This window comes from Acanthamoeba castellanii (genome assembly GCF_000313135.1).
Source record: "Acanthamoeba castellanii str. Neff unplaced genomic scaffold scf7180000084645, whole genome shotgun sequence".
Taxonomy (NCBI): domain Eukaryota; phylum Discosea; order Longamoebia; family Acanthamoebidae; genus Acanthamoeba; species Acanthamoeba castellanii.
Window position 1 is genome coordinate 246,340 of NW_004457313.1, and position 14,059 is coordinate 260,398.

Consider the following 14,059-nt stretch of genomic DNA (forward strand, 5'->3'; position numbering starts at 1 on the left):
GGTCGAGCACCACTCGATGGCGGGCTCACCATCCCAAGCTGTGCTTACAAGCTGAGAGAGGGAGAGTAGTCGTACAGGCACACGTCCTTGGGGCGGGGCGGGCGGGCGGTAGTAGAGCTGCTAATCTTGTTGCAGAAGGGTGAAACGATGAGGATGCCATGAGTCGTCAGGATCGATGTTCAAAGTCGTCAAGAGTGGTGCGTGAAAGCTGTGATGTTGGTGGTGCCCATCGAGCTCGATGGGCAAGGGGGGAGGAAGAAGTAAAAGAAGAGTTGTTTCGATTTGTCCCCAAAGGCGCGCCGTTTGCCAGCTCTTGATGCTCTAACATCTCTAGGGCTCAGGCTTGAGACCGAGAAGATGAGGTGGAGAGAGGGGGCGAGAGAGGTGTGGTGCACCACCGCGTTGCTTTCATCTCTTCCTCCCCCGGCCCCCTGAAGTGTTCGAGTTTTTACTTTATTTGTGTGATCGTGATTGGTGCCCTTTTCCTCCGCTTCCCTTTTTGGGCACTGTGTTTTTGGGGTAACGTGGCCAGTCGCCGTGACCTTCGCGAGGACCAAGAAGGTGGAGCGTTGGCCTTTTTCTTTTGTCGTTTCAACCTACAAGCAAGTAACACACAGCTCACCAACATGATGAACAACACTATCATGTTTGCCGTTTGGTTCTTGGCTATGTTGACCCTCACGATCGGGTTCCTCTTCACCACCGCCAGCCCAACCTTCGCCACCATCGACTCGGCCGTTCGCAAGGAGCAGTCGATCGTACCTCTGGCCAGCTTCACTTCTACCAATGACGACCACTTCTGGTCGTTGTTGGTGGCGAAGTCTGCCCGCTCCACGAAGGAGGTTCCGCCGTTCCGCGTCGGCCGCCATTACATCACGACGGAGAAGAGTCTGTGGACCCTTTCGGTCGAGCAACGACACCACTACACCATGTGTGTGGTGCTGTTCGACATGGTGATCATCGCGTTGATCACCACCGTTCTCACCAAGGCCATCAACGTACGTCCCATTTACTCAGTTGTGCTTTTGATTATTATCGTTTATTATTCTGCATTTGATTAATCGCAACAACACACATTAGAAACGCACGGAAGCCGCCCGACAGCAATGGGCGGCCCACTTGCTGGCCATTGTCGAGGCGGCAGTCGAGACGGCCAAGAGGGCCAAGGAGCTGGCCGAGGCCCCCAAGATCACCGCCGAGGAGACGCACCCGCTCGCCTCCCAAGAAGAGATCCCCACCAAGGAGACGCGCCCGCTCGCCAGCCTGCTCAAGGAGGCCAAAGGCGAGATCGCCTGCCTCAGCACGGCGATGTGCGTGAGCGAGGAATGCCAACAATCTGAAGTCATGACGGTACGCTTCTGGCCACGTCGCAATTGTTTGCTGATTGTGTTTTCATTAATTAATTAAAACTACACAACAATTAGGAGGAGGCGCACGATGACAACGACGAATTTCAACTCAACCCAATGCTGATGGGCCAGTTCATCGACGTGGTCGACCTCCCTCCTATGTACGTCCTTAATACTTCTCCCGATTTGTTTGATTGATTGGCCGCCTCTAATCTGGTTGTTCATCATCATCTCATTCATGCAGCGACACCAACTGGTACGAACGGGTCAAGAATCAACGTGAAGAAGAAGAAGAACAAGACCAAGAGATCGACGATGCGGAGGAGTGGGTCGTACTTGAGGACCTCCGCGGCCGCCACGCAGGCCCCGAGGAGGCCCCGCTCAACCCGATGACCATGGGCCAGTTTTTCGACGTGGCCGACCTCCCGCCGGTGTACGATCAACAGCTCCAGGCCGTACTCAGCCGGCTGCCCGCCGCCCTCCTGTACGCGCTCTCTTTCTCTTTCTTGCTCGCGTCGTCTGCTCTGAACTCGTTCGCTAACCGTTTGGGTTTACGTTCAAACAGGAACGCGACTGACTTGAGCGAAGGTGGGATGTGGGCCACCATCGCCTAACCGCCACCGCCAACCCTCGAGCAGACGGAGGAGAGCGCGATCGACCTCGACCGCCAAAAAAAAAGAAAAAGAAAGAAAGAAAAGAGAGAGAGGAACGACGGGCGACGGACGACCGGCACGACCGGCAAGAAGAACACAACCACCATCAACTACTACAACTACAAAAACAACGAAGACGACCACCCACCGATTATCTCAAGATCGGCGCGTGGTCACCATCATCAGCGACCACGATAAGGGCGAGGACCAGCGCACCCTTCCCGTACGTCCCTTCACTTTCACTTTGCTGCTTCTCAATTTGCTTCCATTCACGAACTGACTTCTCATGTTTCTATGTTACGCGTGCGACAGACGCGGGAAGAAGAGTAGCCTGGCCTCGAGCAGTGGCGGCATTCCGGGCCACAGAGCCCGATGCGCCGACCGCCCGCGATTAGGGCGAGGACCAGCGCACCCTTCCCGTACGTCCCTTCACTTTCACTTTGCTGCTTCTCAATTCTCTCTCGTTCACGAACTAACTTGGAATATTTCTATGTTATGCGTGCGACAGACGCGGGAAGAAGAGTAGCCTGGCCTCGAGCAGTGGCGGCGGCATTCCGGGCCACAGAGCCCGATGAGCCGACCGTCAGCGATTAGGGCGAGGACCAGTGCACCCTTCCCGTACGTCATTCAACCTCTCGCTCTATGTGTGCGGCTTCCATTCACTGACTAACTTATAATATATTACCCGCACCACAGAAGCGGGAAGAAGCGCAGCCTGGCCTCGAGTGGCGGCAGCATTCCGGGCCACAGAGCCCGATGCGCCGACCGCCAGCGATTAGGGCGAGGACCAGCGCACCCTTCCCGTACGTCTTTCACTTTCACTTTCACTCTGCTGCTTCTCACTTCTCTCGTTCTCTCATTCACGAACTAACTTCTCATGTTTTCAATGTATGCGTGTTGTTCCACATGCAACAGACGCGGGAAGAAGCGTAGCCTGGCCTCCAGGGGGAACGGTAGATGTACAGGAACACGGAGAAGATGATGACGACGACATGTAACGAGCATCAACTACTGGCGACAGTGCGATCCCGAGCAATGCCGGGCCATCAAACAATGGTCCGGGTTGCGTTGATGCGACCTTGCGTGTCTTCCAATTTCTTCTTCTCCTCCTCCTTTTTGTTCTCCTTCGTAAGAGAACCAAACCAAATCGATTGTATCCTCAAACTCGCCCCATTTCTTCTTCTTCTGCTCAAGGTGCGGCCTTCCAAACCGCTGTGAGAGCACCAGGTGCACGAGCAAGTGGGGGTGGGGTGGTAATACGTGGTCCACACATACCTCCGGGTGGGGTACGGTGCCGATGCGCAGACCCTAAAGTTGGCCGCTGGTGGGCATCCTGCCGCGCGCGCTCGTCAACAGCGACCGCATCCTGGAGCTCAACCAGGAGGCCCACCTCCAAGTACACCCCTCGCTCTACACGCTTTTTCAGCACCGCACACGCCTTCTTCGTTTGGCACCACCACCTCGACTACGTTTTGGCACCATCTTCCCCCGTTTGGCTCCATCTCACGCCCCCCCCCCGAGCGGTGCGAGTAGTACGGGGACGTGTCTCGTGGAGGCTGGTGCACCTGCGCGGATGTCGATCGCTGATCCCGAGTGCCTCAAGTGGGTGCTGCAGACCGTCAACTTCCGCAACTACGAGAAGGACCCCCACTTGGCCCACCTCCTGGGTCCGCTCCTCGGCCACGGCATCTTCGTGGCCAACGCCGACGCCTGGAAGCACCAGCGGTATTCCCCCCCCCCTTCTACCCAACAGCAAAGAACGAAACGACCGTTAACGCTTCGCTTCGCTCTGTTCGACTCTTCATCGCAACTGTGACTGCGCGCAGGACGACGGACTCTTCCGGACTGAGAGCATCAAGGACATGCTGCCTGTCTTCGTCTCCGGCGCCCAGACCGTGATCGCCACACTTGAGCGAGTTGCTGACGCCGAACCGATAGACCTCTAGAGCCTCTTCATGGTACACCCATCACCCCACGACATTTGCTCCCCCTCATCGCCTTTTTTCACTTCATGCGCTGCGGTCGATCAGAGGTACACGCTTGACTCGATCGGGCTTGTCGGGTTCGGCCACGACATCGGTTCCCTCCATCGCCCCGTCGAGTTCTCTTATCTGTACCCACGCCGTCATTCCCACGTCTGTCGTTTTCGTTTTATTGTTCTTTTTCGTTCGTCTCTTTGCCGAGATCGACAAGCGGGCCTCATCCCTCCGCGAATACGTGCTGGGGTGGGGCGGCGGCCTGGAGGCGGACATTGCCCGAATGGACCAGTTCGTGCTGGGCATCATTCGCCTGCGCCGGGCCGAGCATAGTTGTCATGTGGTACGAATGGAGATGATGTGATGAACGATGCGTTATACAACATGGGAATACTGAGGCCAGCTGCTTGTTCGTGTGGTGTAACGCCTAGGAGGGGACAGCGGAGGCTTGTCACACTGTACAGTGGCATCTTGGGAATGCGCGGCATGTACGGAATGGGGAGGAATGTGTACGACTGCGACAGTGCTCTGGGCAATCAAATGCGAACACTCCTATAAAAGGCGCATAGGGCCATTCACTCTCGCCATAGGTACGTTATGACAACTTAGTCGTTTGGGTTTGCAGTTACAGCTACAAACTGGGTGGGGCACGGGCTTTTGGGATAGAATGGCTTGGCCCTGGCTGACAGAGGAGCTGAGTAGGTAGCTGGAGTGGGCTTTGCTGTATGTGGCGAGCGCTGGTGCTTGACAGTCGAGCGGGGCGGTGTTGTGTGGTAGGACCTTGCAGGCGACTGCCCGCCAGCGCTGGACCCGTGTGGTGGCCCATGTGGTGCTCGGTAGGGCGAGCGCCGCGCTGGCGAGGTGGTAGAGTCGAGTGGGGGCACGGCGTGCGCCTGGCCCTTGACGACGCTCTGGAAGTAGCGCGACAGGTGGACCACAATGTCGGCGCTGAAGCGGAACACAGGGTAGGGCCTGCCATCATCGGCGCCGTAGACTGCGCGGTCTGCCGGAGCGCGACGGCCGACAGCCTTCAGCAGGGCCGGCAGGGACACCCAGTGCAGGGAGTCCATCTCGCTGCCCTCCTCCCGCGTCTCCAGCTGCCTGTACTGCTCGGCCAGCTTTGTCGTCCATTCTGAATGGGGGCGGAGAGCAAGAGATGGTAAGTCATTGAACCAGCTTCATGTGGGTGAATCCCATAGCTATGCCGTACCAGGTGCCGGGTAGGGCAGATGATACAGGAACAAGACGTACTTGCCAGCTGTGCATAGCAAAGCAAAACGAGGGATGTTTAGCGCTTGATCGCACACACACATACACATAGGCGCAAATGGTCAGGAGAATACACGTACGAGCGAACCAAAGTACTCGCCGCCGATCGGCTCCATCGCGGCAGTGGTCCAAGAACGGCTGCGCTTGGTCCTGGCAGAGCAGAGCAGAGCAGAGAGAGGGTGCGGGATAAGGGTGAGCATCGATCGGGTCGAGACATTGGATGTGGGCGGCGTGTGTGTGTCTGCACGCGTACCGGCAGCAATCGCCCCGTCTCCTCCCAAAACTCACGCCAGGCAGTCTCCGCAGCAGAGCCGTCACTGTCTTCGCGCTTGCCGCCTGCACAGATTCAGCCGCACGTGCCAACAACATGCGTCAGGCCATGCACGCGACGCAGGCCAAAGCGGGCTTTAGCATACCAAAGAGGTTGATGTAAACCTCGTCGGTCTTGACCTGCTTACGCCGGGTCTCGCAGCCGAGCAACACGTAGGGCACCGGCACACCGCCTTTCGTGGCTGCAGCGCTCGGCGCTGTGCTGCTCTTCTCGTCCGCGCCACCACCACCGCCACCGTCCTCGTCTTCGCTCTCGTCGCCAGGCTTGGCCTCGCCCTGCTTTGCGGCTTTGGGCGGCGGACCCACCAGCCCGCCGGGTGGCGGCGAGGTGAAGAAGGCGATGGGCAGGATGCCGGCGGCCTTGAAGCTGCGCTCCTCGTCTTCCTTGAGATGGATGCCCAGGTAGGACGGGTTCACCGGCACACCACCGCGGGCGGGGCTCCTCTGCGGTGACGACGATGGCGGCTGGGTGGCGGGTGACGGAGGGGTTGGAGGAGGGGCAGAAGAAGTGGAGAAATGGCCAGCGGGGGGCGAGGTGGAGATGCCACGGAGGGCGCAGTAGTAGAGGAGGACGGTCTCGGGCGACGTCATCGACGGATGCTTCGATCTTGCCTGGAATGATCGCCGTCGCAGAATGGATGCGGATGAAGAAGCAGAGACCCGACGAAGGGCGACTGGTCGCACAAATCTATCAAGCACGGGGCCTCCCCTGCGCATGAGGTATTTTGTTCTGTAGTTTTTCTGGGTACCCAGCTATTTTTTAAACTATTTTCTTATTTTATTGTCTGATTATTATTTATTTTTAATGCTTGCGTGACGGAAGCGAAGCGACGTCAGACGCTCGCTTGGAAACAGAACACAAAGAAGCCAGGCCGCCCATACACAGACCGGGAGGAGATGGCCTTGTTCGTGTGGGTGGTGCTGCAGTGCGCAGCCCACTACGGATTCGTGTTGATCTTTTCCCTCTTCGCTTGCCTTCTCCGGCTGTGGGGGCTGGCCGCTGGTCTCACGAAGGTACCGCACCCCCTTTCAACAACAAAATGGACTTTATTTTTTATTTTATTGTAAATTTTATTTTATTTTTTAAACACACAACTCAGCGGAAGCGCAGCCAAAGAGAAAGGGAAGTGGTCATTGTCGGCGGAGGGTTTGCCGGCGCGTATGTAGCAAAGGCGCTCGAAGACTGCTTCCGCGTGACGCTCGTCGACAACAAGGACTACTTCGAATTCACGCCTAGTGTGCTCCGCACCATCGTCGAACCTAATCACGGTACTGTGCCCTGACCGGTCGCATTGACTAACGTCTCTTGCTCATGCCACTCTCGATCGCCAGTGAACTCCATCCAGATACGGCACAGGGAGTATCTCAACTTGAAGCGATCTCGGGTGGTGCTGGATAGCGTCACAGATGTGAGAGCGGACCACGTACTGACCGCGAAAGGAGTACGTGGCTCGCCTCCCCGTTCATTCACGCAGCAACAACTCATCTCTTACCCGCAGGAAATCGGATTCGATTATCTGGTTCTCTGCCTGGGCTCCACCTACAGCACGCCATTCAAGGCGTCTTCGGTCATCATCTCCAACAGGTACCTAGCCGCTCCGTCTGGCCCGTCAGACGCCAAGTCGCGCACTTGGGTGTCTCGGCTGACTGTCTGTTCAGAGGGGAGACTTTGAGCGGGTGCTTCCAGGACTTGTCCGCAGCCGAGTCGGTGCTGATCATTGGCGGCGGTATAGTTGGTACGTACCCCAGCTGCTCCAGTTTCTCGTTCGTTTGTTACCTCATCATCATTCTTGCAGGCGTGGAGCTGGCCGCAGAGGTGGCTGAACATTTTCCACACAAGGACATTGTCCTCGTGCATTCGGGTCCGCACTTGATGAACGGAAGGGGGACCGTTCCCCCGAAAGCTTCCGCCTATGCGCGAAGGTGCGTATTTCCTTGTACTATGCCCATTGGTCATCCACACGCTTACAATGGGCGCAAACACAACAACAGGTGGCTTGAAAGCAAGGGCGTGCGAATCATGTGCAACGAGCGTGTGGTCGAGTTCGGCACGAAAGGTACTGCGTGTCCCTTCGACAACTTCCCGTGCTGTATGACCACTAACGTGTCCCTTGCCCCTCGCCCCCATTTAGATTGCCCTCGCTTCGTGACCGACAAGGGAACCACCATAGAAGCCAGCCTGGCATTCCTCAGCACCGGCATAGTTCCCAATTCCTCCTTTCTACGCGATGGCCTGCTGGCGCCCTATCTGGACCCCAAGTATGGCCAACAACGCACCCATCAACGTGCACAGATCAACTTACACTCGCTTTGTTGTTATGTTGGGTGGTTGTCGTCATGCAGGGGCTTCATCATGGTCAACTCTCATCTGCAGCTGCGGCACCACCCCAACATCTTCGTGTGCGGTGATGTGATTGCGGTCGATGAGGAGAAGCTGGCACAGACGGCCGAGAAGCACGCGGCGATCGTCGCCAAGAACATTCACCTGCTCGCCCGGACAGAAGACACCGGCGCTGCCACTGTCGCCGCCAGCAGCAAGGAGAAGGTCGACGTCGACCCTACCGACGCTAAGCTGCTGGGCAAGGCCAAGGACGTCGAAGCCACCAGCAACAAGGGCGACCTGATCGCCGCCACGCGACCACTCGGCCTCGCGGTGTACGACCCCGCCGACCTGCCGATCCTCATCAGCCTGGGCAAGTACGCCGGGGCGCTCACCTGGCGCGGCTGGGCGCTCACCGGCTTCCTCCCGGCCGTCATGAAGGAGTTCGTGGAGTGGAAGGTCATGGTGCGCCCGCGTTGATCTCGCCTCCTCCATTCCATCTTTCTCACACGTGATGTCTGTTCGTGGTGTCAGAGTGCCTACCGGCGCTAGCGTGTACATGGCTTGAGCACGCTACCGGTAGGCGAATAATGCAGTCCAAATGCTCCTCCATTTGCCCGTTATTACGCACCTTCGGCTCCTTCACATTGTTTGAATTTGCCAAGCTCAGCCATGGTCCCCTACCTGCGGTGCCTATCTCCCACAAGCCAGCCATCGCACTTCGACTTCGCCAGTGCCGTCCACGTCCCATCTCGCCACCTGAAGCACAGCAGTGACGTGGTTGACAGATGTCCTTCGCAACGGGAATTTATGAAATCTACCACCAAGCCGATCAAGGTGGTGGTTGGCGGGTTGGCAGCCGCTAGCGTTGCTTTCACATTTTCTTTTCCTTCAACACAACAAGCACAAGACAGCACGAGGGCCAAACATGTACATTATGACCCGCTTGCCCGCCCTCTTGCTGATTCTTGTCGTCCTTCTTCGTACGCTCCCCCGCCATTCATGTCTTCAAGACCTGCTTCCCGCAACCTTATCTTGTGTGTTGTTTGTTGCATCTTCACGTAGGGGGCGGCCATGCGGCTGTTATCGGCACAGGAAGCACCAGTGCTGCCCCTCTACTCTCTGCCTGGGCCAAGGCCTACATATTCAGCCAAGTACCATCTCCACCTCACCTGTTCACAAGAAGCAAAGAGCTGAAGAGACGTCGTGCAGGACTCAGAGACGGTGACGTACGGCGCAGTCTCGAATGTGACTGCGGGGCTGGACCTGGTGACGAACGGCCTGGCCGACTTTCTCGTCACCGATGGTGCCCTCTCGTCGGCCCAGCTCGGTGTCGGCAAGCTTCAGATACCGCTCATCGGGTCGGCCATCGTGGCGGCCTACCACCTGCCTTCTCTCGCCGCGACCGATCCACCCCTCGTACGCTGCCATCATGCCCCGCTCTTCACACCAACGGTGGCAAACTCCACTCCCAACGAAAAATCACCACGGGACGTGTTCCGAGTGGTGGACCGGAGTTAGTTTGCCCCGCTTCAACATATAATTGTTGACATTTATGTGTTGCAGGTGTTTGACGGGGCAGTATTGGCTGCGATATGGGTGGGCAACATCACCTCGTGGAACGATACGGCCATCGTGAACCTCAACCCCTCCCTCTCGGGCAAACTCCCAACCGAGCAGATCGCTCTCTCCTTCTCGACCGGAGACGTAAGGCCCTTTAACATTTTCTATTTTATTCAGTATTTGTTTGTCTATTTCATTCCAGTTTTAGAGATGCTGACTCCACTACAATGCGTGGCAGGCTGTGACGCACCTCTTCATGGCCGCACTTTCCGCGTTCAGCGCCGATTTCAATTCAACACTCCGTGCGGCCGGTGGACAGTTTGCAGGCATCGGAGGACTCTCGTCGGCCGTCGAGCAGTCCAACGCAACATCCAGACTTGCCTACACCGAGGCGACAGCCAACAGCCTTACCTACGTAGATATCGGCACCTTCAACTCCCTGGCGTCCAGCACGGTAGCATACGCGAGTATGCGCAACGCAGCCGACACCACCGTGCGGGTCAGCACGGACACGGTGCAGAGCGCCATGACCGACTTTCGGGCCGCAGTCCTCGCCGGTACGCATGCACCTTTCCTGCCTCCAGCGCACATGTACGAGAGTACTGAACCGGGTGCGCCGCGTTCATCAGGAGAAACAACACTCCTGTTCAACGGCAACGGTACACAGAGCTACCCGATGAGCTTCATGCACTATCTCGCTACGAACACGAGTAGGGTGACCCTTGACTGTTACGCCGTCGAACAATACCTCGTCTTCCTGTCTTGGACGCAGTGCGACCACCCCGCTTGGATCGACACGTCGAGTTATGAACCCAGAGATGCTAACACTCGATTCACACATGAAGGGTGAACAACGGAGCTACGCAAACGGCTGTGGCCGGCGGCTACGTTCAGCTGATCAACGGCTTCAGGAAGGTCATGGTCGATGCCCTGGGCACGGTGACTTGCAATGGTGCGACGAATTCTCTCAGTGCTTCTGGATTTCATAGCACGCGAACCTGGAGAGCTTACCAGGGCCGACACGCGTACGCGGTGCAGGCGACAAGGCCCTGAGCAAAGCGTTCCTGATCGGTACGGGCACTCCTGCACCAATTTATCTGCGCTGGGCAGTCAACTACAACGACGACAACTTCCAGCTGGAGTATTTCTACCAGACCTCCCTTCTCGGAGTCACCAGCATGATAGCTGGTACGCCTTAGATCTCACTGCCAGGTCGTACATATGTTCAATTGAGCTGACCCTGTGCCCGGTTGTCAGGTGACGTCGACTTCGGCACGACCATCTCGTACCCCACATCGGCGCAGCAGGCAATGATGCCCTACGTTCTGCCTCTCCCCATCGGGGTCGGTGGCGTCGGACCGGTGTACAATGTACCATTTGCCTCCGAGGGCTGTGACTCAGGGACCTTTAACACATGCTGAACTTTCCATATCGCACAGATCCCGGACATTGTCACGGACAATCTCCTGATCCTGGACTTCCAGACCATTTCCGACATCTACCTCAACAAGATCAAGCGGTGGAACCACGCCAACATCACGCGCCTCAACCCGACGCTCGCCATGCCCGACCACGATATCATCATCGTGTATGAGAACGCTACTTCATCGCCCACCTACCTCTACACTTCTGCCCTCAGCCAGATGGTACCCGAGTTTGCCGCACGGGTACGCTCCCCAACTCCGCCGCCCGGGCTTACACCGGTTGACTAACGAGCCCGGCGAATGCCAGATCGGACCCACTACCCGGATAGACTTTCCGGTGATTCACGAGGAGCCTCAGCGAACCCTGGCAGTGGCCGCCAGCGATGTGGTTGGACCCATGCAATCCAACCCCTACTCGCTCGGCTTATGGTACCTTCTTTGCGTGCTCCTGGTGCAGAAGTGTCTGCAGTTGAACTGACGCCACACGCGTGTGCCTGTGAATGGACCAGGACCAACTACGACGTGCTCAACGTGCGCACGGTGCGAGCCGCCGCAATGGTCAACGTCGCGGGCAATGTGGTGGCGCCGGGATCAGAGTCATTTTTGTCTGCGATGAACGACTTTGCCGATCGGCCTGAAGTAACCACGCTCTTCCTCGGTATGTTCTCATCATGACGTTGGCTGTGTGAGATCGCTCATCGCATGGTAAACGGGTGAAATCTTCGCGACCTCCAGCACCGGGCAATGGAAGCTGGCCTCTCGCGACCTACAACTTTGCTCTGGTCAACTCCCGCACCACGGCGGTCTGCCAAAAGGCCACCGCCCTGGTCGACTGGATGTACTGGTCTCAGACCTCCGCCGAGGGCCTGCAGCTCGCCAACGGGTATATTTTCTGCACGCACTCGGCAACACGACACACATTAACACGGCGCTCACTCGGCAAGTTCGCTAATTCTTCGGTGTGCGCAGCATGGGCGTGACTGTGTGTGGGCAGTCGGAGGTACTGATGAAGCGCCTGCTGGCCAGCTTCGCCAACATCACGTGCGACGGTGTGGCTTCGTTTTCGCTCTTCGGCTGCGTCCACGATGGCACCATGTGCTCCAACCACGGCAACTGCTCCTCGTCAGGCGTGTGCCAGTGCGGCGATGACTGGGAGGGCCAGTACTGCCAGACTCTCAAGAGCGATTCGTCGTCATCGGACAACCTCGGGGTGATCTTGGGCGCCACCCTGGGCGCCGTGGTGCCCCTCTTGTGCCTGCTGTTCCTCTTCCTGATCGGAGTGATCGTGGCGCTGGTGGTGCACATGGAGCGCAAGCGGCGCGTGAAGGACGACTGGGAGATCGACGCCGATGAGCTCGAAATGAGCGAACAGCTGGGCGCCGGCGGTTACGGCACGGTCTACCGGGCCAAGTGGCGCGGCACCGAAGTGGCCGTCAAGATGATGCCCAGCGAGCAGATCACGCGCGAGATGGAGCGCAGTTTCAAAGAAGAGGTACGAGTCCCTCCGTATGGTCTCTCAACGGCAGTTGCGCTAATGTGCGATTGATGGGTGGATCAAATTGCAGGTGCGGGTGATGACGGCGCTGCGGCATCCCAACGTGGTGTTGTTCATGGCGGCCTCGACCAAAGTCGGCGAGATGTGCATCGTGATAGAGTTCATGGCTCTCGGCTCTCTCTTTGATGTACGCTGGCCGCTCACTCTACCTTCGCCCTTTTACTTTCGGCGATCGTCTCTCTTACATTCTTCACACTTCACAACAGTTGCTGCACAACGAGCTGATCCCGGAGCTGCCCTACGCACTCAAGATCAAGATGGCCTACCACGCGGCCAAGGGCATGCACTTCCTCCACTCCTCCGGTACTACTTCCCGCGTTTGATCGTTCACCTCCTCTACGCGTATCCCAAGGCTGATGCATCGATGTTCCGGGGATGATGATGGGGGTGTTGTTGTGCAGGAATCGTGCACAGGGATCTGAAGTCGCTCAACCTGCTGCTCGATAACAAGTGGAACGTCAAGGTGTCGGACTTCGGCCTCACCAAGTTCCGCGACGAGCTCAAGAAGGGAGGCGTCGGCCAAGCGGGCCAGATGCAGGGGAGCGTGCACTGGATGGCGCCGGAGATCCTCAACGAGACGCTCGACGCAGACTACATCCTCGCCGATGTCTACGCGTTCGGTTCGCTCTCCCTCAACGCAATGTTATCATTGCCCATTCAATTCGCCAGCAACGTCACACTTCATCGCAACCAACAGGGATCATCTTGTGGGAGCTCTATACCCGGGAGCAGCCCTACATGGGTCTGAGGTACGGCCTCCTTCTCAGTGGAATGCTGAGAATGTTGCATTGAAGGCCTAGACCTAACATTTTCGCGATGGTGCCAACCTGGTGGTCAGTCCGGCGGCTGTGGCTGTGGCGGTGATCCGCGACAACATGCGACCGCCGCTGCCGCAAGGAGACGACGCGATGCCCGCCGAGTATGCCGAGCTCGTGACCAGCTGCTGGCACTCGGACCCGTCGATCCGACCTACCTTCCTCGAGTCCATGACGCGCCTCAGTGGCATCTCGGGCGACGTGCTCGGCACGTCGCTGTCGCACACCAAGTCCTCCAGCTCGACGTCCTCCTACCCGCTCGCCATCAACTCCTCGACGTTCTCGCAAGGCTCGGCTTCGGCCCATTCGTCGAGCTCTGGCTCGGGGTCGACGTCGTCTTCCAAGAACTTGGATGCCGCAGGGGCTGTGGGCGGTGGTGGCGCGGTCAAGCCGCCCGAGGGCGAGGTGGTGATCGTGTTTTCCGACATCACACGCGCCGCGTCGCTCTGGGATTTCAACGCCGAGGCCATGCGCGACGCCACGCTGCTCCACAACGAGCTCGTGCGGCGGCTGGTCAAGAAGCACGGCGGCTACGAGGTGGTCTTCCTGCGCGACCGCAACAGCGGCGAGGGCTCCTTCTGCCTGGCCTTCAGCGACATCGGCGCGGCGCTCGATTGGTGCGGCGACACGCAGCGCCAGCTGTTGGCCGTCGAATGGTCCGAGGCGCTGCTGGAACACCCCGGCGCCGCGGAAGAGTGGGGCGACACCGACGACCGGTATCACCTCCTCCCCAGCAACTGCCAGTTATAGGGCAGAACTAACACTCATCGTCGAACGGTGTAGGGTGGTGTTCAAGGGGCTGCGG

The 14,059-nt window shown here is 58.0% G+C and overlaps 5 protein-coding genes across 5 annotated transcripts; 4 read left to right on the plus strand and 1 right to left on the minus strand.

Annotated features, from left to right (window-relative positions):
• Positions 1–626: 626 nt before the first annotated feature.
• On the plus strand, positions 627–1,963 carry ACA1_092010 (uncharacterized protein; the record flags this gene model as incomplete). The annotated part of the gene is made up of 5 exons (XM_004334656.1): positions 627–998; positions 1,105–1,350; positions 1,425–1,510; positions 1,594–1,833; positions 1,915–1,963. The coding sequence occupies 5 exons, from the start codon at positions 627–629 to the stop codon at positions 1,961–1,963; spliced, it is 993 nt and encodes a 330-aa protein (XP_004334704.1).
• Positions 1,964–2,959: 996 nt separating this feature from the next.
• On the plus strand, positions 2,960–3,901 carry ACA1_092020 (uncharacterized protein; the record flags this gene model as incomplete). Its single annotated transcript, XM_004334657.1, has 4 exons — positions 2,960–3,196; positions 3,308–3,398; positions 3,536–3,727; positions 3,855–3,901. 4 exons carry the CDS (start codon positions 2,960–2,962, stop codon positions 3,899–3,901), a joined length of 567 nt encoding a protein of 188 aa, XP_004334705.1.
• A 682-nt stretch (positions 3,902–4,583) lies between these two features.
• On the minus strand, positions 4,584–6,168 carry ACA1_092030 (hydrolase, NUDIX domain containing protein; the record flags this gene model as incomplete). Its single annotated transcript, XM_004334658.1, has 5 exons — positions 4,584–5,110; positions 5,189–5,236; positions 5,328–5,397; positions 5,501–5,583; positions 5,664–6,168. The coding sequence occupies 5 exons, from the start codon at positions 6,166–6,168 to the stop codon at positions 4,584–4,586; spliced, it is 1,233 nt and encodes a 410-aa protein (XP_004334706.1).
• A 306-nt stretch (positions 6,169–6,474) lies between these two features.
• Positions 6,475–8,449, plus strand: ACA1_092040 (pyridine nucleotidedisulfide oxidoreductase domain containing protein; the record flags this gene model as incomplete). Its single annotated transcript, XM_004334659.1, has 10 exons — positions 6,475–6,591; positions 6,678–6,846; positions 6,910–7,001; positions 7,077–7,162; positions 7,237–7,313; positions 7,374–7,500; positions 7,570–7,634; positions 7,710–7,836; positions 7,921–8,362; positions 8,432–8,449. The coding sequence occupies 10 exons, from the start codon at positions 6,475–6,477 to the stop codon at positions 8,447–8,449; spliced, it is 1,320 nt and encodes a 439-aa protein (XP_004334707.1).
• Positions 8,450–8,825: 376 nt separating this feature from the next.
• On the plus strand, positions 8,826–14,004 carry ACA1_092050 (phosphate ABC transporter, phosphate-binding protein PstS protein; the record flags this gene model as incomplete). The annotated part of the gene is made up of 20 exons (XM_004334660.1): positions 8,826–8,880; positions 8,963–9,051; positions 9,110–9,316; positions 9,464–9,604; positions 9,699–10,017; positions 10,090–10,231; positions 10,306–10,412; positions 10,499–10,531; positions 10,571–10,648; positions 10,718–10,830; positions 10,900–11,127; positions 11,192–11,313; positions 11,394–11,542; positions 11,620–11,767; positions 11,854–12,376; positions 12,450–12,566; positions 12,646–12,742; positions 12,841–13,059; positions 13,137–13,188; positions 13,278–14,004. The coding sequence occupies 20 exons, from the start codon at positions 8,826–8,828 to the stop codon at positions 14,002–14,004; spliced, it is 3,666 nt and encodes a 1,221-aa protein (XP_004334708.1).
• Positions 14,005–14,059: the final 55 nt, after the last annotated feature.